The sequence below is a fragment of the Siphateles boraxobius genome, unplaced genomic scaffold (genome assembly GCF_051911475.1).
Source record: "Siphateles boraxobius isolate OS27281-9 unplaced genomic scaffold, OSU_SipBor_1 77, whole genome shotgun sequence".
Taxonomy (NCBI): domain Eukaryota; kingdom Metazoa; phylum Chordata; class Actinopteri; order Cypriniformes; family Leuciscidae; genus Siphateles; species Siphateles boraxobius.
The window spans coordinates 22,932,832-22,958,910 of NW_027509205.1; the positions used below are offsets into that span (position 1 = coordinate 22,932,832).

Genomic DNA, 26,079 nt, shown 5'->3' on the forward strand with positions numbered 1-26,079 from the left:
AAGCATGGTTCTTTATGCAACCTTATAAAAAGGGTTCTGCTATTGTTACACAGTGAGTAAACCTAATCTAGACCCATTTTTCTTAAGAGCGAGATAACCTTGCTTTCTGGAGTACACCCCAGAAGTATTCAGTCATGTGGAGTATTCATGTAAACAGTCTGTCTTATTCAAGCGTAAACCGTTAGGAGTGAATAGGATGTGTAACCGTGTATTAGATCCGTGCATTCACTCTTAAAGGGACGGCAGCCTCATAAGCTTGCCATTAATAAAAAAAATTAAAAAATTACACACTGCTTTGACAATTTCTTTTGTATCTTTAATATGAATCAATTTTTTTATTTAATTTATAAAGTGAATACCATAGTGTTTTATTTTCATATTTGAGTATTCAATTTCTTTAGTATTTCTTACTACAGCATGTTAAATAAACCTAGGCTATACCTGAAAAAGCTTATTTAATTTGTATTTTTTTTCTATTTGTTCTATTGTATTTGTCCTATTTTTTGTAATTGAGTTTTGTATTTTATTTTTGATATTAAAAATAGAACAAAATTGCTGGCCTTTATTACAGAAGACTGCCAGTCATGTGTGTAATGACTGCAGTCAGCATAGTTATAATATTGGGTTGACTAAAATGGGAAGGCAAGGCAAGTTTATTTATATAGCACATTCAGATGGCAGTATGCAGATTTATTTATTGCTTTGACATGACTACTGAAACTAAGGTCTGACTCCAGAGACACACCAAGATTCCTGGCTTGATTTTTAGTTGTTTGACCCCTAGACTGAAGGTATGCGTTCACCAGGAGAACTTCATCTTTGTTTCCAAACGCAATGACTTCAGTTTTGTCTTTGTTTAACTGAAGAAAGTTTTGGCACATCCAGCTGTTTACTTCATCAATGGATTGGCACAGGGAGTTAATGGGGCTGTAGTCGTTAGGCGATAGGGCTAAGTAGAGCTGTGTATCGTCTGCATAGCTGTGGTAAGCGATTTGGTTCTTTCTAATTATTTGTTTCATTGGAAGCATGTACAAGTTGAATAGGTGGCGCAAGAATTGAGCCTTGAGGGACTCCGCATGTAAAGTCAAGTCAAGTCACCTTTATTTATTTAGCGCTTTTTACAATACAGATGGTTTCAAAACAGCTTTACAGAGATAACAGGAAAATAATGTTGTAATAGTACCAAATTAAATGTCCCCAACTAAGCAAGCCAAAAGCCAATGGCGACAAAGGGGAAGAAATGTGAAAAGGCAACAGTGGCGAGGAACCAAAACTCCTTCAGTGACAGAATGGAGAAAAAAACCTTGGGATAACCCAGGCTCAGTCAGGGGTCCAGTCCTCCTCTGGCCAATGAACGAACAGTGTATGATTATGATTTAGGCAGCATTATAGGTCAGAAGTCAGATTGGATCAGAACTTTCACAATATTTATCCAGTTCATCTGGTTAGGGTATCGGAGTCATCACGCCGGTATGGAGATGAGTTTGTTGAGGTGTCCATGAGGCCTTCACAGTGTTGATGAGGCTGGCACTTCAGGGATGTGTTGTCGTCGTGTCCATGTGATGGTCCTCCATCAGATCTGGATACTGCCTGGATCCGGCGAACTGCTGTAAACCTCGGGATTAACAGAGAGACTAATATTAGCGTAGACGCCATCCTTCTTATGATGTACAAAGTACATCAGGATTTATGGGAAGTGTTCCCGGTTATTAATCTAAGCACAATTATAATATCTAAGCAGATATTAAGTGTCGATTTGGAGACGCTTGGGTGTCGACGTGTAGACGCTTGGGTGAAGACTGGGCACCCCAAATAAAAGGGAACTAAAGACCTTATTAGGTTAGGTTTAGGGAAAAATCCACTACAAGGACATGGTGAGGATGTTTCACCCCCTGCGCCGCCGGATCATGTATTTTCGGCTTAGCCAAGACCATGGCAGGAGCTGGTGCTGCGTCCCGATTCAGAGACTCCTGAATTGCCGGATTACACTTTTAACTGTTCAAGTATTGGGTGTTAACTTACATAAAAATGAAATGAAATATGAAAAGAAAACATACATAGGCAAATATATATATATAATATATATATATATATATATATATATATATATATATATATATATTTAATGTTCAAATGTTCACTTATATCTTACCTTGATGCGATTTTGTAGGCTAGTGTATTATTTTTATTATGTACATAAATGGACCATGGTGAATATCTTTACACAGGTTTTCAACCCTATTTGAATATAAAACCCAGTTGAATATAGAAAAGTGCAGTTCAAATGTTACTCCCGCTCATCATCGGTAGCTGCCACAGTTGCTAGGCGACAAGAACAATGCAGAACAAAAATTGTCACCGGTGCGCAATGACTTGGTAGGATAGGCCACTAAGGATCCATTTATGTATCCTTTCTTTCACGGAGAAACGAAGGGTGCATTTGGCGGCGCTTTTGAATCAGGGTAGCCTTCATCGCTCCATGGTGGTGCAATCGTCCTTCAAATGCGACCTTTGAAGGATGTAGCCTTTGAATTGGGACATACTTCGTCGCGCTGCTGTGACGCAATCGGCCTTCAAATGCGGCCTTCGTAGGGTGCAGCCTTTGAATTGGGACATCCTTCATCGCTCCTCAGTGACGCAATCGGCTTTCAAATATGGCCTTCGAAGGATGCAGCCTTCGCATTGGGTCACAGCTTATACAAGCTCACAACCAATAGGCTGCATTTATTTTGATCTCAAATCTCTTTTTATCTTTCTTTATTTAACAATGATAAATATACATATATTTTTCAATTTCAAATTTAGCTTAACAGTAATTATAGTTTATAATGTTATAAATATGGATATTTATCTTACAAAAACACATCGCTTTGCTTCCGAAGGCCTTTATTAAGTGTTTTTATTAAATTGTTGGGTGAACTAACCCTTTCTGTTCTCAACATGTTCTCAACATGGTAATACCATGAAAGGTTTCAGTCAGTGCTGTCTTGTGAAAGTCACAGGATTCTTGACTCAATGCGTGTAAATGTTTGACAGGTAATTGATCTGATTTGACAGTATTTGCTGAGATGCCGCAGAAGTCATTGAACTCACACCTGTGCACGCGCACACAACCCACTGCGCCCCCGAACTCTGAAAACTTCAGCATCATCATCATCATTTACACAGCAAGATTGTCATTGCATGATTTCTTTCCCTCAGTATTTTTGTCATTTTCCAGTACAAATATTGAAAAATTAATTAAATCAAGATTATTTACTTAAGCAAAATGACTTAAGATATGAATTATTGTTTTATGAAAGAAAAAAACAACAACAATATTAAGCGAGGTTATGATTAAAATAAATCTGTCAGTCAGCTTAGAAAAATAAAATTACTTTTAAAATTAAAATTTTCAGACTCCACTGGCAGAATTTGTTATTGTGTTCAGCATAAACTCATTATGATGATTTTTCAGACAACGAAACTTAATATCTAAACCCATCTTGATTCTCAACTAAATGTATCTTGATTTAATAATGTTTAGATACTCAGGAAGATTTTTTTTTTTTTTTTTGCAGTGTGATATTCTTGACAAATAACTTTGATTTGTCCACTGCTTAAAGAATAGCGATCTGTTAAAAGTAGCAACAGTGTTATTTTTTTTTAATAAGTAGCTTGTCCAGTAATTAGCTAAATAAGTTAAATGCTGTGATCATTTACTATGTTTGACTCTTTTGACACTTTCCCCCTTTATTTATCTGTTCAGATGTTGTCACTTTAATTCAACTTTGTTTTGTGTCAAAATTGTTTGGTTTAATAGAAAAAAAATCATATAATCTGATGTGTTTATATAGATAGGGAAAGATAAATGTAGCAAATTACAACAGAGATTTTTCAACCAACCAATGAGTGCACGGGAATGTTAACGAGCAGATCATCTGTCACTAATTTCACTGTAACAAGAAACCCAGGTGATGAAAATCTGTGTTATTTTAAAAGCCCTGGCGTGAAGACTGTTTTTAGAAAGCATAGATAGGATGATGATTGTTTAATCTGTAAACAAGATGGCAATTTCCAACTTTATGTTTTTGGTCTTTTTGTGTCACCAACTGGTGCCCAATGGTAAAGCTGTTTTCACCTCAGTGTAATGTTTCAAATGTTAAATATATGTGTAGCTTTTTTCTTTAACCTTACATCTTTTTTTCAGGATTTGCTTCTCCAGTCGGGCGTAATTTATACCGGACTGATATTGAACAAGTACGCTTGGAGAGCAAAGGTTTGTAAATCTTATATAGTGGTTAAAATAATTTTTTACACTATGCAAAGTTAAGTTTAATATAAGTCATCACGCCTTGTGAAAGTTAAAAATATTTTTTTCCAGATGGTCCCTTGTCTAGACCTTGTGTGAACAAACAAAATCCAACATGGCCAGTGGTAGTGAAGTGTAAAATGGCTGTTGAGATGTCTTTGCAGAATGCATCTGGGCTAACTGTCCAAAAAGGTAACACTTGTGCTAGTGCTATGAGGTTAATTGACCCTGAGGAGGGTACTAATATTGTTTCTTTTTGTTGCACCAATATTCTTCAGATATTGATTGGAAGTTGGAGTCCAACCCTCTTCCAGCTGAAGTTGATGGGGATTTGAAAGCATCCAGCCATTTCCCCTCTGAGGTTGATGGGGAGTTGACAGCATCCAGGAATGTCCCGGCTGAAGAGTGTAGCCATGTCCCAGCTAAAGAGTCTAGCCATGTCCCAGCTGAGGTTGATGGGAAGTTGAACGTATCCAACAATGCCCCTGCTGAGGTTGATAGGAGGGTCACTGATGCTAGCCATGTCCCCGCTGAGGTTGATGGGAAGTTGACCGTATCCAACAATATCCCCCCTGAGGTTGATGGGAAATTGGCAGTATCCAGCCAAGTCCCTGCTGAGGTTGAGGGGAAGATGACAGAATCCAGCAATGTCCCAGCTAAAGAGTCCAGCCATTTTCCTGCTGAGGTTGATGGGAAGTTAACCGTATCCAACCATGTCCCAGCTGAGGTTGATGGGAAGTTGATATCCAGCCATGTCCAAGCTGAAGAGTGTAGCCATGTCGCCCCTGAGGTTGATGGGAAGTTGACCGTATCCAACAATGTCCCTGCTGAGGTTGATGGGAAGTTGACCGTATCCAACAATGTCCCTGCTGAGGTTGATGGGAAGTTGACCGTATCCAACAATGTCCCTGCTGAGGTTGATGGGAAGTTGACCGTATCCAACAATGTCCCTGCTGAGGTTGATGGGAATTTGACTGCATCCAGCCATGTCCCTGCTGAGGTCGATGGGAATTTGACTGCATCCAGCCATGTCCCTGCTGAGGTTGATTGGAAGCTCACGGAGTCCAGCCATGTCCCTGTTGAGGTTGATGGGAAGTTGACAGCATCCAGCCATGTCCCTGCTGAGGTTGATGGGAAATTGACAGTATCCAACAATGTCCCCCCTGAGGTTGATGGCAAGTTGACCATATCCAACAATGTCCCTACTGAGGTTGATGGGAAGTTGACCGCGTCCAGCCGTGTCCCTGCCGAGGTTGATGGGAAATTGTCTGTATCGAGCAATGTCCCTCCTGAGGTTGATGGGGAGTTGACCGCATCCAGCAGTGTCCCAGGTAAAGAGTCCAGCTATGTCCCAGCTGATGTTGATGGGAAGTTTACCTCATCCAGCCTTGTCCCTGCTGAGGTTGATGGGAATTTGACAGCATACAGCCTTGTCCCTGCTGAGGTTGATGGGAAGCTCACGGAGTCCAGCCATGTCCCTTTTGAGGTTGATGGGAAATTGGCAGAATCCAGCAATGTCCCTGTTGAGGTTGATGGGAATTTGACCGCATCCAGCCTTTTCCCAGCTGAGGTTGATGGAAAACTGGCAGCATCCAGCCTTGTCCCTGCTGAGGTTGATGGGAAGTTGACTGCATCCAGCCATGTCCCTGCTGAGGTTGATGAGGTTGATGGGAAGTTGACCGTATCCAACAATGTCCCCCCTGAGGTTGATGGCAAGTTGACCGCATCCACCCATGTCCCCCCTGAGGTTGATGGCAAGTTGACCGCATCCAGCCATGTCCCTGCTGAGGTTGAGGGGAAGTTGACAGCATCCAACAGTGTCCCCCCTGAGGATGTTGGTAAGCTCACAGAGTCCAGCCATGTCCCTGTTGAGGTTGATGGGAAATTGGCAGCAAACAGCCTTGTTCTTTCTGATGTTGATGGGAAGCTCCCTGAGTCCAGCCATGTCCCCGCTGATGTTGATGGGAAGCTCACTGAGTCCAGCCATGTCCCCACTGATGTTGATGGGAAATTGGCAGCATCCAGCCTTGTCCCTGCTGAGGTTCATGGGAAATTGGCAGCATCCAGCCATGTCCATGCTGAGGTTGATGGGAATTTGGCAGCATCCAGCCATGTCCCCACTGAGGTTGATGGGAAGTTCACCGCATCCAGCTATGTCCCTGCTGAGGTTGATGGGAATTTGACAGCATCCAGCCTTGTCCCTGCTGAGGTTGCTGGGAAATTGGCAGCATCCAGCCTTCTCCCTGTTGAGGTTGATGGGAAGTTGACCGCATCCAGCCTTGTCCCTGCTGAGGTTGATGGGAAGCTCACGGAGTCCAGCCACGTCCCCGCTGAGGTTGATGGGAATTTGACAGCATCCAGCCTTGTCCCTGCTGAGGTTGCTGGGAAATTGGCAGCATCCAGCCTTCTCCCTGTTGAGGTTGATGGGAAGTTGACCGCATCCAGCCATGTCCCTTCTGAGGTTGATGGGAAGTTGACCGCATCCAGCCATGTCCCAGCTGAAGAGTCTAGCCATGTCCCCACAGAGGTTGATGGGAAGTTGACCTCATCCAGCCTTTTCCCAGTTGAGGTTGATGGGAATTTGACCGCATCCAGCCATGTCCCCAATGAGGTTTATGGAAAATTGGCAGCATCCAGCCTTGTCCCTGCTGAGGTTGATGGGAAGCTCACGGAGTCCAGCCATGTCCCAGCTGAGGTTGATGGGAAGTTGACAGCATCCAGCCTTGTCCCAGCTGAGGTTGATGGGAAGCTCACGGAGTCCAGCCATGTCCCAGCTGAGCTTGATGGGAAGTTGACCGCATCCAGCCTTGTCCCAGCTGAGGTTGATGGGAAGTTGACCGCATCCAGCCTTGTCCCAGCTGAGGTTGATGGGAAGTTGACAGCATCCAGCCTTGTCCCTGCTGAGGTTGATGGGAATTTGACAGCATCCAGCCATGTCCCAGCTGAGGTTGATGGGAAGCTCACGGAGTCCAGCCATGTCCCAGCTGAGGTTGATGGGAAGCTCACGGAGTCCAGCCATGTCCCAGCTGAGGTTGATGGGAAGCTCACGGAGTCCAGCCTTGTCCCAGCTGAGGTTGATGGGAAGCTCACGGAGTCCAGCCATGTCCCAGCTGAGGTTGATGGGAATTTGACTGCATCCAGCCACGTCCCCGCTGAGATTGATGGGAAATTGGCAGCATCCAGCAATGTCCCAGCTGAGGTTGATGGGAAGTTGACCGCATCCAGCCATGTCCCTTCTGAGGTTGTTGGAAAATTGGCAGCATCCAGCCTTGTCCCAGCTGAGGTTGATGGGAAGATGACAGCATCCAGCCTTGTCCCAGCTGAGGTTGATGGGAAGTTGACAGCATCCAGCCTTGTCCCAGCTGAGGTTGATGGGAAGCTCACGGAGTCCAGCCATGTCCCAGCTGAGCTTGATGGGAAGTTGACCGCATCCAGCCTTGTCCCTGCTGAGTTTGATGGGAAGCTCACGGAGTCCAGCCACGTCCCCGCTGAGATTGATGGGAAGTTGACAGCATCCAGCAATGTCCCTGTTGAGGTTGATGGGAAGTTGACCGCATCCAGCCATGTCCCTTCTGAGGTTGATGGAAAATTGGCAGCATCCAGTCATGTCCCTGTTGAGGTTGATGGGAAGTTGACTGCATCCAGCCATGTCCCAGCTGAAGAGTCTAGCCATGTCCCCACAGAGGTTGATGGGAAGTTGACCTCATCCAGCCTTGTCCCTGCTGAGGTTGATGGGAATTTGACCTTATCCAGCCTTTTCCCAGTTGAGGTTGATGGGAATTTGACCGCATCCAGCCATGTCCCCAATGAGGTTTATGGAAAATTGGCAGCATCCAGCCTTGTCCCTGCTGAGGTTGATGGGAAGCTCACGGAGTCCAGCCATGTCCCTGTTGAGGTTGATGGGAAATTGGCAGAATCCAGCAATGTCCCTGTTGAGGTTGATGGGAAGTTGACAGCATCCAGCCTTGTCCCTGTTGAGGTTGATGGGAAGTTGACCGCATCCAGCCATGTCCCTGCTGAGGTTGATGGGAAGTTGACCGCATCCAGCCATGTCCCTGCTGAGGTTGATGGGAAGTTGACCGCATCCAGCCATATCCCCACTGAGGTTGACAAGTTGACAGCATCCAGCCATGTCCCCGCTGAGGTTGATGGAAAATTGGCAGCATCCAGCCTTGTCCCTGCTGAGGTTGATGGGAAGCTCACGGAGTCCAGCCACGTCCCCGCTGAGATTGATGGGAAGTTCACAGCATCCAGCCATGTCCCCGCTGAAGTTGATGGGAAATTGGCAGCATCCAGCAATGTCACTGAGGTTGATGGGAAGTTGACAGCATCCAGCCTTATCCCTGGTGAGGTTGATGGGAAGCTCACGGAGTCCAGCCATGTCCCTGTTGAGGTTGATGGGAAATTGGCAGCGTCCAGCAATGTCCCTGTTGAGCTTGATGGGAAGCTCACGGAGTCCAGCCATGTCCCTGTTGAGGTTGATGGGAAATTGGCAGCATCCAGCAATGTCCCTGTTGAGCTTGATGGGAAGTTGACCGCATCCAGCCATGTCCCTGCTGAGGTTGATGGGAAGTTGACCGCATCCAGCCATGTCCCAGCTGAGGTTGATGGGAAGCTCACGGAGTCCAGCCATGTCCCAGCTGAGGTTGATGGGAAGCTCACGGAGTCCAGCCATGTCCCAGCTGAGGTTGATGGGAATTTGACTGCATCCAGCCACGTCCCCGCTGAGATTGATGGGAAAATGGCAGCATCCAGCCTTGTGCCAGCTGAGGTTGATGGGAAGTTGACAGCATCCAGCCTTGTCCCAGCTGAGGTTGATGGGAAGCTCACGGAGTCCAGCCATGTCCCAGCTGAGCTTGATGGGAAGTTGACCGCATCCAGCCTTGTCCCTGCTGAGGTTGATGGGAAGCTCACGGAGTCCAGCCACGTCCCCGCTGAGATTGATGGGAAGTTGACAGCATCCAGCCATGTCCCCGCTGAAGTTGATGGGAAATTGGCAGCATCCAGCAATGTCCCTGTTGAGGTTGATGGGAAGTTGACAGCATCCAGCCTTGTCCCTGTTGAGGTTGATGGGAAGTTGACCGCATCCAGCCATGTCCCTTCTGAGGTTGATGGAAAATTGGCAGCATCCAGCCATGTCCCCGTTGAGGTTGATGGGAAGTTGACTGCATCCAGCCATGTCCCTGTTGAGGTTGATGGGAAGTTGACTGCATCCAGCCATGTCCCAGCTGAAGAGTCTAGCCATGTCCCCACAGAGGTTGATGGGAAGTTGACCTCATCCAGCCTTGTCCCTGCTGAGGTTGATTGGAATTTGACCGCATCCAGCCATGTCCCCAATGAGGTTTATGGAAAATTAGCAGCATGCAGCCTCCCCGCTGAGGTTGATGGGAAGCTCACGGAGTCCAGCCATGTCCCTGTTGAGGTTGATGGGAAGTTGACCGCATCCAGCCATGTCCCCACTGAGGTTGACAAGTTGACAGCATCCAGCCACGTCCCCGCTGAGGTTGATGGAAAATTGGCAGCATCCAGCCTTGTCCCTGCTGAGGTTGATGGGAAGCTCACGGAGTCCAGCCATGTCCCTGTTGAGGTTGATGGGAAGTTGACAGCATCCAGCCTTGTCCCAGCTGAGGTTGATGGGAACTTGACCGCATCCAGCCTGTTCCCAGCTGAGGTTGATGGGATCTTGACCGCATCCAGCCTTGTCCCAGCTGAGGTTGATGGGAAGTTGACCGCATCCAGCCTTGTCCCTGCTGAGGTTGATGGGAAGCTCACGGAGTCCAGCCATGTCCCAGTTGAGGTTGATGGGAAGTTGACAGCATCCAGCCATGTCCCCCCTGAAGTTGATGGGAAATTGGCAGCATCCAGCAATGTCCCTGTTGAGGTTGATGGGAAGTTGACAGCATCCAGCCTTGTCCCTGTTGAGGTTGATGGGAAGTTGACTGCATCCAGCCATGTCCCTGCTGAGGTTGATGGGAAATTGGCAGCATCCAGCCTTGTCCCTGTTGAGGTTGATGGGAAATTGGCAGCAAACAGCCTTGTCCCTGCTGAAGAGTCTAGCCATGTCCCTGCTGAGGTTGATGGGAAGTTGACCTCATCCAGCCATGTCCCTGCTGAGGTTGATGGGAAGTTGACCTCATCCAGCCATGTCCCTGCTGAGGTTGAGGGGAAGTTGACCGCATCCAACCGTGTCCCCCCTGAGGATGATGGGAAGTTGACTGCATCCAGCCATGTCCCTGTTGAGGTTGATGGGAAATTGGCAGCAAACAGCCTTGTCCCTTCTGATGTTGATGGGAAGCTCACTGAGTCCAGCCATGTCCCTGCTGATGTTGATTGGAAGCTCACTGAGTCCAGCCATGTCCCCACTGATGTTGATGGGAAATTGGCAGCATCCAGCCTTGTCCCTGCTGAGGTTGAGGGGAAATTGGCAGCATCCAGCCATGTCCCCACTGAGGTTGATGGGACATTGACAGCATCCAGCCTTGTCCCTGCTGAGGTTGATGGGAAATTGGCAGCATCCAGCAATGTCCCTGTTGAGGTTGATGGGAAGTTGACCGCATCCAGCCATGTCCCTTCTGAGGTTGATGGGAAGTTGACTGCATCCAGCCATGTCCCTGTTGAGGTTGATGGGAAGTTGACTGCATCCAGCCATGTCCCTTCTGAGGTTGATGGAAAATTGGCAGCATCCAGCCTTGTCCCTGCTGAGGTTGATGGGAAGCTCATGGAGTCCAGCCATGTCCCAGCTGAAGTTGATGGGAAGTTGACAGCATCCAGCCTTGTCCCTGCTGAGGTTGATGGGAAGCTCACGGAGTCCAGCCATGTCCCAGCTGAGGTTGATGGGAAGCTCACAGAGTCCAGCCGTGTCCCAGCTGAGGTTGATGGGAAGTTGACCGCATCCAGCCTTGTCCCAGCTGAGGTTGATGGGAAGCTCACGGAGTCCAGCCATGTCCCAGCTGAGATTGATGGGAAGTTGACAGCATCCAGCCATGTCCCTGCTGAAGTTGATGGGAAATTGGCAGCATCCAGCAATGTCCCTGTTGAGGTTGATGGGAAGTTGACAGCATCCAGCCTTATCCCTGTTGAGGTTGATGGGAAGTTGACTGCATCCAGCCATGTCCCTTCTGAGGTTGATGGGAAGTTGACTGCATCCAGCCATGTCCCAGCTGAAGAGTCTAGCCATGTCCCCACAGAGGTTGATGGGAAGTTGACCTCATCCAGCCTTTTCCCTGTTGAGGTTGATGGGAATTTGACCGCATCCAGCCATGTCCCCAATGAGGTTTATGGAAAATTGGCAGCATCCAGCCTTGTCCCTGCTGAGGTTGATGGGAAGTTGACAGCATCCAGCCTTGTCCCAGCTGAGGTTGATGGGAAGATGACAGCATCCAGCCTTGTCCCAGCTGAGGTTGATGGGAAGTTGACAGCATCCAGCCACGTCCCCGCTGAGATTGATGGGAAGTTGACAGCATCCAGCCTTGTCCCAGCTGAGGTTGATGGGAAGTTAACCGCATCCAGCCTTGTCCCAGCTGAGGTTGATGGGAAGTTGACAGCATCCAGCCATGTCCCAGCTGAGGTTGATGGGAAGCTCACGGAGTCCAGCCATGTCCCAGCTGAGGTTGATGGGAAGCTCACGGAGTCCAGCCTTGTCCCAGCTGAGGTTGATGGGAAGCTCACGGAGTCCAGCCATGTCCCAGCTGAGGTTGATGGGAAGCTCACGGAGTCCAGCCTTGTCCCAGCTGAGGTTGATGGGAAGCTCACGGAGTCCAGCCATGTCCCAGCTGAGGTTGATGGGAATTTGACTGCATCCAGCCACGTCCCCGCTGAGATTGATGGGAAATTGGCAGCATCCAGCAATGTCCCAGCTGAGGTTGATGGGAAGTTGACCGCATCCAGCCATGTCCCTTCTGAGGTTGTTGGAAAATTGGCAGCATCCAGCCTTGTCCCAGCTGAGGTTGATGGGAAGATGACAGCATCCAGCCTTGTCCCAGCTGAGGTTGATGGGAAGTTGACAGCATCCAGCCTTGTCCCAGCTGAGGTTGATGGGAAGCTCACGGAGTCCAGCCACGTCCCCGCTGAGATTGATGGGAAGTTGACAGCATCCAGCCATGTCCCCGCTGAAGTTGATGGGAAATTGGCAGCATCCAGCAATGTCCCTGTTGAGGTTGATGGGAAGTTGACCGCATCCAGCCATGTCCCTTCTGAGGTTGATGGAAAATTGGCAGCATCCAGCCATGTCCCTGTTGAGGTTGATGGGAAGTTGACTGCATCCAGCCATGTCCCAGCTGAAGAGTCTAGCCATGTCCCCACAGAGGTTGATGGGAAGTTGACCTCATCCAGCCTTGTCCCTGCTGAGGTTGATGGGAATTTGACCTTATCCAGCCTTTTCCCAGTTGAGGTTGATGGGAATTTGACCGCATCCAGCCATGTCCCCAATCAGGTTTATGGAAAATTGGCAGCATCCAGCCTTGTCCCTGCTGAGGTTGATGGGAAGCTCACGGAGTCCAGCCATGTCCCTGTTGAGGTTGATGGGAAATTGGCAGCATCCAGCAATGTCCCTGTTGAGGTTGATGGGAAGTTGACAGCATCCAGCCTTGTCCCTGTTGAGGTTGATGGGAAGTTGACCGCATCCAGCCATGTCCCTGCTGAGGTTGATGGGAAGTTGACCGCATCCAGCCATGTCCCTGCTGAGGTTGATGGGAAGTTGACCGCATCCAGCCATATCCCCACTGAGGTTGATGGAAAATTGGCAGCATCCAGCCTTGTCCCTGCTGAGGTTGATGGGAAGCTCACGGAGTCCAGCCACGTCCCCGCTGAGATTGATGGGAAGTTGACAGCATCCAGCCATGTCCCCGCTGAAGTTGATGGGAAATTGGCAGCATCCAGCAATGTCCCTGTTGAGGTTGATGGGAAGTTGACAGCATCCAGCCTTGTCCCTGTTGAGGTTGATGGGAAGTTGACTGCATCCAGCCATGTCCCAGCTGAGGTTGATGGAAAATTGGCAGCATCCAGCAATGTCCCTGTTGAGCTTGATGGGAAGCTCACAGAGTCCAGCCATGTCCCTGTTGAGGTTGATGGGAAATTGGCAGCATCCAGCAATGTCCCTGTTGAGCTTGATGGGAAGTTGACCGCATCCAGCCATGTCCCTGCTGAGGTTGATGGGAAGTTGACCGCATCCAGCCATGTCCCAGCTGAGGTTGATGGGAAGCTCACGGAGTCCAGCCATGTCCCAGCTGAGGTTGATGGGAAGCTCACGGAGTCCAGCCATGTCCCAGCTGAGGTTGATGGGAATTTGACTGCATCCAGCCACGTCCCCGCTGAGATTGATGGGAAATTGGCAGCATCCAGCCTTGTGCCAGCTGAGGTTGATGGGAAGTTGACAGCATCCAGCCTTGTCCCAGCTGAGGTTGATGGGAAGCTCACGGAGTCCAGCCATGTCCCAGCTGAGCTTGATGGGAAGTTGACAGCATCCAGCCATGTCCCCGCTGAAGTTGATGGGAAATTGGCAGCATCCAGCAATGTCCCTGTTGAGGTTGATGGGAAGTTGACAGCATCCAGCCTTGTCCCTGTTGAGGTTGATGGGAAGTTGACCGCATCCAGCCATGTCCCTTCTGAGGTTGATGGAAAATTGGCAGCATCCAGCCATGTCCCCGTTGAGGTTGATGGGAAGTTGACTGCATCCAGCCATGTCCCTGTTGAGGTTGATGGGAAGTTGACTGCATCCAGCCATGTCCCAGCTGAAGAGTCTAGCCATGTCCCCACAGAGGTTGATGGGAAGTTGACCTCATCCAGCCTTTTCCCAGTTGAGGTTGATGGGAATTTGACCGCATCCCGCCATGTCCCCAATGAGGTTTATGGAAAATTAGCAGCATCCAGCCTCCCCGCTGAGGTTGATGGGAAGCTCACGGAGTCCAGCCATGTCCCTGTTGAGGTTGATGGGAAACTGGCAGCATCCAGCAATGTCCCTGTTGAGGTTGATGGGAAGTTGACAGCATCCAGCCTTGTCCCTGTTGAGGTTGATGGGAAGTTGACCGCATCCAGCCATGTCCCCACTGAGGTTGACAAGTTGACAGCATCCAGCCATGTCCCAGCTGAGGTTGATGGAAAATTGGCAGCATCCAGCCTTGTCCCTGCTGAGGTTGATGGGAAGCTCACGGAGTCCAGCCATGTCCCTGTTGAGGTTGATGGGAAGTTGACAGCATCCAGCCTTGTCCCAGCTGAGGTTGATGGGAACTTGACCGCATCCAGCCTGTTCCCAGCTGAGGTTGATGGGAACTTGACCGCATCCAGCCATGTCCCTGCTGAGGTTGATGGGAAATTGGCAGCATCCAGCCTTGTCCCTGCTGAGGTTGATGGGAAATTGGCAGCATCCAGCCTTGTCCCTGCTGAGGTTGATGGGAAGCTCACAGAGTCCAGCCATGTCCCTGTTGAGGTTGATGGGAAATTGGCAGCAAACAGCCTTGTCCCTGCTGAAGAGTCTAGCCATGTCCCTGCTGAGGTTGATGGGAAGTTGACCTCATCCAGCATTGTCCCTGCTGAGGTTGATGGGAATCTGACAGCATCCAGACATGTCCCAGCTGAGCTTGATGGGAAGCTCAATGAGTCCAGCCATGTCCCCACTGATGTTCATGGGAAATTGGCAGCATCCAGCCATGTCCCCACTGAGGTTAATGGGAAGTTGACCGCATCCAGCCGTGTCCCAGCTGAAGCGTCTAGCCAAGTCCCTGCTGAGGTTGATGGGAAGCTCACTGAGTCCAGCCATGCCTCTACTGTTGTTGGTGGGAAATATGCAGCATCCAGCCACATCCCCACTAAGGTTGATAAGAAGTTGACATATCAAACCAAGTCCCTGCTGAGGTTGAAGGGAAGTTTACATCGTCCAGCCATGTCCCATCTGAAAAGTCTAGCCTTGTCCCCACTTAGGTTGATGGGAAGTTGACTAAATATGTCAATATTGAGCACTCAGAGATGACTAGATTTAACTTTCAGATCTTGATTTTAGTCAATAAAACCAGTTATATTTCTGGAAATGTTTGTTTTGTTTATTCTAAGATTTCTTTTGCGTAATGTTTCTTAATGTATATCTAATATCCCTGAAACGTTTCCAAGGTTGCCATTTTGATTGCCCAAGTTACCACTTATTTTTCCTGTAATCATTTCAAGGGGTATCTGAGTTTATCAGAGGAAAACTTAAGCATCTTGGTGGTTTATTTTTCTTGTCAATGGTTATTAGGGGTCCTGAAAAGTTTTTTTTTTTTTAAAGTGCAAGTTTTTGAAAGAATTTGTTATATCTGTGCAAACTACACTAGTGCATATTTCTGAAACTGATGTCAGGTGCATGCATAGGTTTAGACTAATGCCTGAGTATTTGACAATCAAAAGAACAGTGGACCAGAAGACTGTTTTTGCACTGCTCAATTGCTGCACCATTAATACAACCAGTGGAGAAGTATTTAAATGTGTAGAAGAATGTGTGTGTGAAGGCATGGAAAATGGTTATTACCAACTACTGGCCAGGCAGCAGAATACAGTGTTAGCTACTGAACTGTATTTATAGGAATTTGTACAATACATTTAAAGTGGTTTTGGGGTTAGTATTTTAATGTGACTTTAAAAGAACTTGTAAAAGAACTAAAGAGCACTACAGTTCCAAACTCCCTGAAAACTGCAGTTGTCAAGCCTCTCCTGAAAAAGAGCAATCTGGATAAGACCATATTAAACTACAGGCCGATCTCAAATCTTCCTTTCATAGGCAAGATCATTGAAAAAGTTTTCTTCAATCAGCTGAACAAATTCTTTAGCTCAAATGGATACTTTGACAATTTTCAATCTGGTTTCCGACCGCACCACAGCACAGAGACAGCGCTCATAAAGATAATAAATGATATTCGCTTAAATACTGATACAGGCAAATTATCAGTGCTGGTACTACTCGACCTCAGTGCTGCATTTGACACTGTCTATCACAACATACTTCTTGACAGGCTGGAAAACTGGGTTGGGCTTTCTGGGATAGTCCTAAAATGGTTCAGGTCATACTTAGGAGGCAGAGGTTACTATGTGAGTATAGGAGACCATAAGTCTGAGTGGACATCCATGACATGCGGAGTCCCTCAAGGCTCAATTCTTGCGCCACTCCTATTCAACATGTACATGCTCCCAATGAGCCAAATAATGAGAAAGAACCAAATCGCTTACCATAGCTATGCAGACAACAGACAACTCTACTTATCCCTATCGCCTAACGATTACAGCCCCATTGACTCCCTTTGCCAATGCATTGATGAAGTAAACAATTGGATGTGCCAAAACTTTCTTCAGTTAAACAAAGACAAAACTGAAGTCATTGCGTTTGGAAACAAAGATGAAGTTCTCAAGGTGAATGCATACCTTCAGTCTAGGGGTCAAACAAATAAAAATCAAGTCAGGAATCTGGGTGTGTCTCTAGAGTCAGACCTTAGTTTCAGTAGTCATGTCAAAGCAATAACTAAATCAGCATACTATCACCTGAAAAATATTGCAAGAATTAGATGCTTTGTTTCCAGTCAAGACTTAGAAAAACTTGTGCATGCTTTCATCACCAGTAGGGTGGATTATTGTAATGGACTTCTCACTGGCCTTCCCAAAAAGACCATAAGACAGTTACAGCTCATACAGAACGCTGCTGCCAGGATTCTGAGCAGAACCAGAAAATGTGAACACATCACACCAGTCCTCAGGTCTTTACACTGGCTGCCAGTTACATTTAGGATTGATTTTAAAGTATTATTACTGGTATATAAATCATTCAATGGCCTAGGACCTCAATACATTGCAGATATGCTCACTGAATATAAACCCAACAGATCACTCAGATCATTAGGATCACATCCGCTAGAAATACCAAGGGTTCACTCTAAGCATGGCAAGTCTGCTTTTAGCTACTATGACAGCCGCAGCTGGAACCAGCTTCCAGAAGAGATCAGACGTGCTCCTACAGTAGTCACATTCAAATCCAGACTCAAAACACGTCTGTTTAGCTGTGCATTTACAATTATTCTCATTTCATTTGATTATTTCTGTATTTTATCTTTTATTCTAAACTGTTTTAATTATTCTTATTTCTTTTGATTATTTTAATTTCTTCTATGTAAAGCACTTTGAATTACCATTGTGTATGAAATGTCCTATATAAATAAACTTGCCTTGCCTTGCCTTGCCTACATAAATAAAGGTGACTTACTTTAAAGACGCTTTACATCGATAACACAAATTATGCATTTTGGCTTTTGTCCAGCTGAAGTCAGTTCAGTTTTGATTTAGTTGTTTGAAAGATCAATTATTAAATCAGTTTATTTAATCTGTAAAGCAGGTCTGCAAAAAAATTCATCCAGCTCAGTTTAGTTCTCATACAATAGTGTCAGTTGAGTCCAATCAATAATGTTGTTGAATATTAAGTGTCCCCAACTAAGCAAACCAGGGGTCTGTACCATGATGGTAGTTGAACAAACTCAGGGTTACAGGATTAGTTTCGAGTTGACAAAACCAAACCAATCCAACCAGGCTTTGTTGGTACCATGATGATCCTCAACTTTCTCTGTCAACTCAGGCTTTAATCCTAAGTTTAGGAGTTTAGGTAAGGTAATTTGTATATAAAGCACAATTAAAACAATGGGTAGTTGACCAATGTGCTGTACAGTTTGTAGAAACATGCAACAAGCGAAATGTACAGAACATTTAAATGTAATTAAAGTGTAATACATATAACAGCTCTCACCAAGCAAACAAGCTACCTACATATCAGCAGTTAGAGTTAGACAGAAAAGCCAGAGAAAAAAAGATGAGTTTTTAAAAGAGATTTAAAAGATACCAATGTGGAGGCAGTTCTAATATGCAAAGGCAAACTATCCCAGAGTTTAGAAAATCCCAAATTCAGTATCTCCGAAAATTAGAATATTATTTAAGACCAATACAAAAAAAGGATTTTTAGGAATGTTGGCCCACTGAAAAGTATGAACATGAAAAGTATGAGCATGTACAGCACTCAATACTTAGTTGGGGCTCCTTTTGCCTGAATTACTGCAGCAATGCGGCGAGGCATGGAGCTCAGGTGTTATAAGAGCCCAGGTTGCTCTGATAGTGGCCTTCAGCTCTTCTGCATTGTTGGGTCTGGCGTATCGCATCTTCCTCTTCACAATACCCCATAGATTTTCTATAGGGTTAAGATCAGGCGAGTTTACTGTCCAATTAAGAATAGGGATACCATGGTCCTGAAACCAGGTTCTGGTAGCTTTGGCACTGTGTGCAGGTGCCAGGTCCTGTTGGAAAATGAAATCTGCATCTCCATAAAGTTGGTCAGTAGCAGGAAGCATGAAGTGCTCTAAAACTTCCTGGTAGAAGGCTGCGATGACTTTGGATCTCAGAAAACACAGTGGACCAACACCAGCAGATGACATGGCACCCCAAACCATCACTGACTGTGGAAACTTTACACTGGACTTAAAGCAACGTGGATTCTGTGCGTCTCCTTTCTTCCTCAAGACTCTGGGACCTTGATTTACAAAGGAAATGCAAAATTTACTTTCATCAGAGAACATAACTTTGGACCACTCAGCAGCAGTCCAGTTCTTTTTGTCTTTAGACGCTTCTGATGCTTTGTCTTGTTCAAGAGTGGCTTTACACAAGGAATGCGACAGCTGAAACCCATGTCTTGTATACGTCTGTGTGTGGTGGTTCTTGAAGCACTGACTCCAGCTGCAGTCCACTCTTTGTGAATCTCCCCCACCTTTTTTAATGGGTTTTGTTTCACAATCCTCTCCAGGGTGCGGTTATCCCTAATGCTTGTACACTTTTTTCTACCACATCTTTTCCTTTCCTTCGCCTCGCCGCTCTGTGAACAGCCAGCCTCTTTAGCAATGACCTTTTGTCAGTTTTGTCAGTGCCACAGACTGATCGACTCCATGCCACGCCGCATTGCTGCAGTAATTCAGGCAAAAGGAGCCCCAACTAAGTATTGAGTGCTGTACATGCTCATACTTTTATTATTATTCAAATATTTTTATTGAATTTTGAATGGTAAACATTTATGAAACACTTAACAAGTCCCCATACAGCAACCCCAACATACATAATAATAAATGACAGTGTAAATCATAAAAAAAATATAATAAAAAAAACACAAAAAAAAACGGACATGTTACAGAGCTTGTGAATTAATTATGTCCCAGTGTTTCCAGCAGGAAATTGTAAATTAAAATACTCCAGAAATGGCTGCCAGACCATATAAAATCTCTGGGTTGAACACCTGATTGCGTATTTCAACTTCTAATGTTTCAAGTGTGCCATTACATCCTCAACCCAGCGCCTGTGTGTGGGAGGCATATCTGACTTCCAATTGTGCGAAATAAGACGTCTGGCCAATAGAGATGAAAAGGCAATGGTGTCTGATTGTGCACCAAATATTGTCATCCCAGCAGGTGTCACACTAAATATTTCGATTTCAGGGGCAGGACTTATCTCTCTGTCACAAATGTAAGAAAAAGTGTCAAAAATGAAAGACCAAAACTGTATTAACTCTGGGGCAAGCCCAGTCGGAGCCTGACAGCATCGAGAGCAAGTCGGGTCGACATCTGGATATATCCTGGCAAGCTTACTCCTAGATAAATGAAGCCCATGGAGCACCTTAAACTGAAGCAAATCATGTCTGATGCAAATCGAAATTGAATGTATTCTCTTAATTGCGCTTTGCCAGGAGCCGTCCGACAGTCTAAATCCTAGTTCTCCCTCCCATCCTGCCCTAATTGACTAAGTGACGGCGAGGCGATCATCTGAATATCCTCATATAAACTACTCACTCCTCCCCTTCGATTTAGACCCCCCTTCAACCACTCCTCTATCCAGTTATTTGACGAGAGTAACGGAAAGGAAGGGAAATGTTTCCGAACAAAGACGCGCACCTGCTGATACCTGAAATAATGCGAACTGGGGATATTATACTCATTTACTAGCTGCTCAAATGACATGAACACAACATCCTTAAAAAGATCCTTCACCAGTTTCAAACCATTTCTGGACCATGACTTAAATACTGTGTCCATGAGTGAGGGTGGAAAGAGTGCGTTGGCCGAGATTGGGAGAGAGGACATAGCCTGTCTATGTTTGAAGTGGGTCCTGAATTGGGACCATATTCGAAGTGAGCCATTCACAATAAGATCATTTGTAAGGCGCTGCTTACCGAGTGGCAATGGCGCACATTCTAAAGAAGGTAGGGACACCGGATGAGCGGAATGTTGTTCCATTTTAACCCATACAGGTCCACCCCCCTCGTTAGACGCTGAGACCCAATATATTAATTTATGAATATTAGCTGCCCAGTAATATTGTAAAAAATGTGGTAATGCCAAGCCTCCCGCCTCTTTCTGTTTCTTGAGATGTGACCTCCTTATTCGTGGGATGGTCTTGTTCCAGATAAAGGTTGAAATAGATTTATCAAGCTCTCTGAAAAAAGACTTTGGGATAAAAACAGGTATTGTATTAAACAAAAATAAGAACCTGGGCATAATTATCATCTTGACAGAAATAACCCTGCAAGAAAGTGATATAGGCAGCGCTGGCCACCGGGAAATGTCCTGTTTGGCCCTTTCCAGGGCTGGTTTAAAGTTATGCTTGAATAAATCCCTGTACTTGCTAGTTACTGAAACGCCAAGATAAGTAAAAGTGTCGCGAGTTTCTTTCAGTTGATATGCCTCAAAAGACATCTGTCGAGCCTGGTCGTTAATAGGAAAGAGCAAACTCTTAGTAAGGTTGATTTTGTAGCCTGAAATCTCTCCAAAGTTAGAGATAATTTCTAATGCCTTAGGAATAGAGGTGCAAGTATCGGACAGGTACAGTATCAAGTCTGCCGCATATAGAGACAGTTTGTGATTTTGTCCCCCCCTGATAACACCCGTGAGCTCCTCGGCACTCCTAAGTGCAACCGCTAGTGGTTCGATGGCGAGGTCAAACAGAAATGGGCTCAATGGACAGCCCTGCCTTGTCCCCCTACCTATAGGAAAATAGTTGGAGATTATTTTATTAGTACGGACGGAGGCCTGCGGGGTAGCATACAGGGTCCTGATCCACGAACAAAAAGCCGGTCCAAAACCAAACCTCCCCAGAGTTGCAAAAAGATACTCATACTCAATCCGATCAAACGCTTTATGAGCATCGAGGGAGAGCAAAACCTCTGCTGTAGGTGGAGTTTCCGGGGAGTAAATAATGTTAAAAAGCCTCCGTATGTTGCCAAAAAGCTGCCGCCCAGTAATAAAACCAGTCTGATCTGGATGTATCACTGTATGCATAACAGACTCCAATCTACTAGCCAGAACCTTGGTCAAGATTTTGTAATCGCAGCACAGTAGACTCACAGGCCGAAATGACTCACAATTCAGAGGGTCTTTTCCATTCTTAAGAAGGACTGAGATAGTGGCCTGGGTCATTGTGGGAGGGAGAGTCTTCGCTCCAATGCCTGGGTATATACATTTTTTAAAGGAGGGGTTAGTTTAACTGAGAATTTCTTAAAAAATTCAATAGGGAAGCCATCCGGGCCCGGAGCTTTACCGCTCTTCATTTTTTAATTGCCCGATCACTTTCGGCTGCTGAAATGTTACTATCAAGATCTGCCCTGTCTTGTCGTCCTATGGTTGGGATCTCGAGACCATCGAAAAACTGAGCTAACTTAGTGCTATCAAAATTTTCAGTGGCGTAGGGATCTTCATAGAATTTTCTGAATTATTTATTTATGCTTTTTTGATCTGTGCTTCTCCCTTCTGGAGTGTTAATCTCTGCTATAAATCCAGCCTCTGTGGATTGCCTTAGCTGATGGCTTAGTACTTTGCTGGCTCGTTCCCTATGCTCGTAAAATTCCTGACGAGATTTAAGATAGAGCTCCTCAGCTACTCCAGATGCGAGAGTATCGAATTCTGTTAACAAACCTATTCTCTCTTTACAAAGAGCCGCAGATGGAGCTTCAGAATTTTTATGATCAACGTCCCCTATCAAAGAGATCAACTCATTAAGGCGTGCTGACCGTTTTCTGTTCATGCTTACATTATAAGATATTATCTGACCACGTAAATATGCTTTCATTGCCTCCCACAGGTTTGAGTGTCTCGTGTCTGGTGATTGGTTTGTTTCTAGAAAGAAGTTGATTTGGGCGGATAGGAAGTTTACAAAATCTTCATCAAACAAAAGACGTGGGTTAAGCCTCCAATTGCGTTGTGGAGGCTCGTTATCTGGAAAGCAGAGCACCATTGTTACTGGGCTATGGTCAGAGATAACAATATTGTCATATTCACTAGACCACAGCAGGGGGAGGAGTTTCTTGTCCAGCAAAAAATAGTCTATCCTGGAATACGAATTATGTACTGGAGAAAAAAAAGAATACTGTCTAGAAACCGGATTTCTATATCTCCATGCATCAATCAACCCCCAAATGCTTGGAGAAAAGCGTTAATAGTCTCTGCTGATTTACTAAGTGTTCTCGGTACAACCCTAGAACGGTCCTTAGTGGGATCCAAAACACAGTTTAGATCTCCCCCAAGAACCAATTGTTGACTGTTTAATTCTGGAAGGAGTGAGAAAAAGTCATTAAAAAATTTAGCATTATCCCAGTTTGGAGCATAGACGCAGGCCAGTACTACTGGTAAGTTAAATAAATGTCCTTGAACAATAATAAACCGACCGTCTCTATCTTGAATTGTATTTGTCTGTACAAATTGCACTTCCCTGTGGATAAGAATTGCCGCACTGCGGCATTTAGCAGTAAATTTGGAGTGAAAAATCTGGGAAAAGCCCCCTCTCTTAAGTCTGGAGTGATCCTTATCAAGCAAGTGTGTCTCGGTTAAGAATGCTATGTCTGTTTGCAGCTTTGATGAATGAGAAAATACCTTACTACGCTTTACTGGGTGATTAAGCCCTTTGATATTCCAGTTCGTGAATTTAGTGTTTGCCCACCCCGAACCACTAAACTTATTTCTCCCCATATTCTAGTATCTGAAATGACCTGACAGCAGCCTGTCTAGAAACAACCTGATCGTAAAGACTTTTCACAACTGACAGATCTCTGTTTAGACATTGTGTAATTAAAACCAATAATAAAAAACACAAAAACAACAGAAAATACAAAAACACTAAATCAAACATATAACCCCATTGCTGGCCTCTCCCCGAACGAAAGGCTGCATACTCCCCCAGTCGTACATTATCGCACAACATAAAGCTTACCTTGTGAGACCGAGTCCCACCAAAACTATATTAATAACAGAATAACATGTTGCAGCTAATCTTAACTGTAATCAAATATAGTACACACTCCCTAAATGTCCAATCTAGCACCTTTTACACTTTATGTGAGTTTCTTTTTCATGTTAAATTTTTCTGGTGCATAATGGATCCAATAAAACAAAATCAATTTTCAATGATGTTTCAAAACCGTCCAGTCATGCCAACAAGGCCTTCGGCCAAAAAATAACAGTGAAGCTCTAGGTTCAAGGAAATGTACATTTTAAATCAACACGTTATGTGTTATCAAGGCCAAATCCGCCCAAAACAGAGAGTTTGTCGTAGATTTACGCCTTTGCTGACGGTCTTTAGCTGGTGATTGGATATATTAAAATCCCCTTTGCTTAAAGTCTTTATCAGGATGATAATACGGATAACATTGGTCAAACATACCTCTGGATCCAATGTAAGAAACCACGGAAAAGTACGTCACTCGATCTGCGCTCACACCTTTAGGTTGCGCGCTTCAGGTTTACCATTATGAAATCCTTGGCCTGTTTTGGATCTTTAAAGCTTGTGCGTACACCATCTGACGTCGTTATCCTCAGCTCCGCCGGGTACCACAGGCCGTAGCGGATTCCCTCACAACTCCTTAATAGGCCCCGTACTTCATTGAACTCTGCCCGCTGCTTTGACACTGCCTGTGTGTAGTCTGGTTGGATGCGGATCTTATCACCGTCCCCCGTAGTCAGCTGTTTCATCTGCCAAGCTTTCCTTAGTACTTCCTCCTTCTCCTGGTAATAATGGCATCTGATGACGAAGACTCTCGGCAGGTCACTGTTACCCGGTCTCACGAAGCAGCGTACGGTGTGCCCGGTCCAGTAAAGGGGGCTTATCGAGACCAAGCATCTCCTTCAGATATAAAATCCGTTGCGGACTTCCCGTCCTCCTTACCTTTATCCCGGTAATACGCAGGTTATTGTGACGCGATAATTGTCACAATAACGCGTTGAGATCACGCGTTGGGATGCACAGGATTAAAAGTTCTGACAAATATTGAGGAGCCAGACCATGTCTTATAAGCATGAGAATTTTAAAATCAACACAAAACCTGACAGGTTCTCAATAATCAACGTACTCCTCATTTCGTGCTTTCTGGGTAGCAAGCTCCCTCTGCACGTTAGCCATGTCCCGCTCCAGAGCAGCAATCAGATTGGAGTGGCTGTTGGCTGCAGACTCGAGTGCGACCACCCGTTTATCTAGGGTTTCACTCTTGGCGTTAGCATTACCGTTGGCTAGTTTAATTTCTGCTCTTAACCTGGTTCTGAATTTCAGCGGATTGTGTCTCTGCTTTAGTGAGCAATTCCGTCCTTAGCGCCGGGCGATTGCTAGGAGGATGGCCTCATGTCCGGGTCCGCGGTCAAGTGCAGCGTTAGGTACAGCATCCGGAGTAGCGTTAGCCTCTGGGCTAGCCTTGGAGCTAACCCTTGTATCAGGCGCTTTTCGTTTTTTTTTTTTACATTTTCAGCGAGCGTTAGGTCAAAATGTCAAGTCTGGTACGACGTCTTGTATTCAATAATGAGCGTGACTCAAGGTATTCACATTAAATTGCTGCTTCTATATTTCTTAATAGTGTTGGCGAGGAGTTCGGTAAACCACGTCCTCACATGGCGCCGCTCAGAACGGAAGCCCGCCATGCTCATACTTTTCATGTTCATACTTTTCAGTTGGCCAACATTTCTAAAAATCCTTTTTTTTGTATTGGTCTTAAGTAATATTCTAATTTTCTGAGATACTGAATTTGTGATTTTCATTAGTTGACAGTTTTAATAATCACAATTAAATGAAATAAACATTTGAAATATATCAGTCTGTGTGTAATGAATAAATATAATATCCAAATTTCACTTTTTGAATGGAATTACTGAAATAAATCAACTTTTTGATGACATTCTAATTATATTACCAGCACCTGCATATCTGTGTATCATCTCCATAACAATGGAATGATACTCTGTGTTTTTGAAAGATAGCGCCAATTCGAAGCATGTACAATGAAAACAGAATGGGTCCCAAAATGGACCCTTGAGGTATCCCACATTTAAGAGGGACAGACGAAGATATAAATTCCCCCACGGTGACTGAAAAACTTCAGTTAATTAAATAGGACTTAAACCAATTTAAAACTACCCCTTGCATCCCTAACAACCTCTCCAGCCGTGCAATAAGAATTTCATGGTCTATAGCAGGGGTTTTCAAACTTTTTGTGTGTGTGGACCACTATTTGTAATCAAGAATTTTCACGGACCACCTCATAATACACATAATAAAATATATCTACACACAGTCCTTCCTGAATTAATCCGCACCTCTAAATAGGCTTACTAACATTAAAACTATAACTGGTCATCACATCAGTACAACAGCTTGTTAAAAGAAAGTTTACTGCACACAACGGCTGCCACATATTTAATTTATTTATTTACTCAAGCGCCCGAGGGCATAATCAGGTTCATTTCAGGGATGCAAACATGTATGGTCAAAAAAGAGAGAGGTAA

General features: G+C 45.4%; 2 protein-coding genes across 2 annotated transcripts in view; both read left to right on the forward strand.

The window, feature by feature from the left end:
• The first annotated feature begins 6,780 nt into the window (after positions 1-6,780).
• The window catches only part of LOC143725693 (uncharacterized), a 74,354-nt gene continuing 55,055 nt past the window's right edge, over positions 6,781-26,079 (forward strand). The window contains exons 1-6 of the mRNA XM_077218318.1: positions 6,781-6,829; positions 7,234-7,490; positions 8,478-8,821; positions 9,617-9,889; positions 9,989-10,616; positions 11,481-11,858. Of these exons, the coding sequence (XP_077074433.1) occupies positions 6,781-6,829; positions 7,234-7,490; positions 8,478-8,821; positions 9,617-9,889; positions 9,989-10,616; positions 11,481-11,858 (1,929 nt within the window). The remainder of the gene's footprint in view (positions 6,830-7,233; positions 7,491-8,477; positions 8,822-9,616; positions 9,890-9,988; positions 10,617-11,480; positions 11,859-26,079) is intronic.
• LOC143726040 (uncharacterized) lies at positions 11,887-15,312 on the forward strand. The gene is made up of 4 exons (XM_077219025.1): positions 11,887-12,068; positions 13,001-13,184; positions 13,491-13,982; positions 14,823-15,312. Exons 1-4 carry the CDS (start codon positions 11,887-11,889, stop codon positions 15,219-15,221), a joined length of 1,257 nt encoding a protein of 418 aa, XP_077075140.1. The 3' UTR covers positions 15,222-15,312.

Coding starts and splice junctions, on each gene's coding strand:
- LOC143726040 (XM_077219025.1), top strand. CDS start 11,887: ATGTCCCAGCTGAGGTTGATGGGAAGCTCACGGAGTCCAGCCTTGTCC. Junction 12,069..13,000: donor CCAGCCATGTCCCAGCTGAG/GTTGATGGGAAT, acceptor GACCGCATCCAG/CCATATCCCCACTGAGGTTG. Junction 13,983..14,822: donor CCAGCCATGTCCCTGTTGAG/GTTGATGGGAAG, acceptor GTCCCTGCTGAG/GTTGATGGGAATCTGACAGC.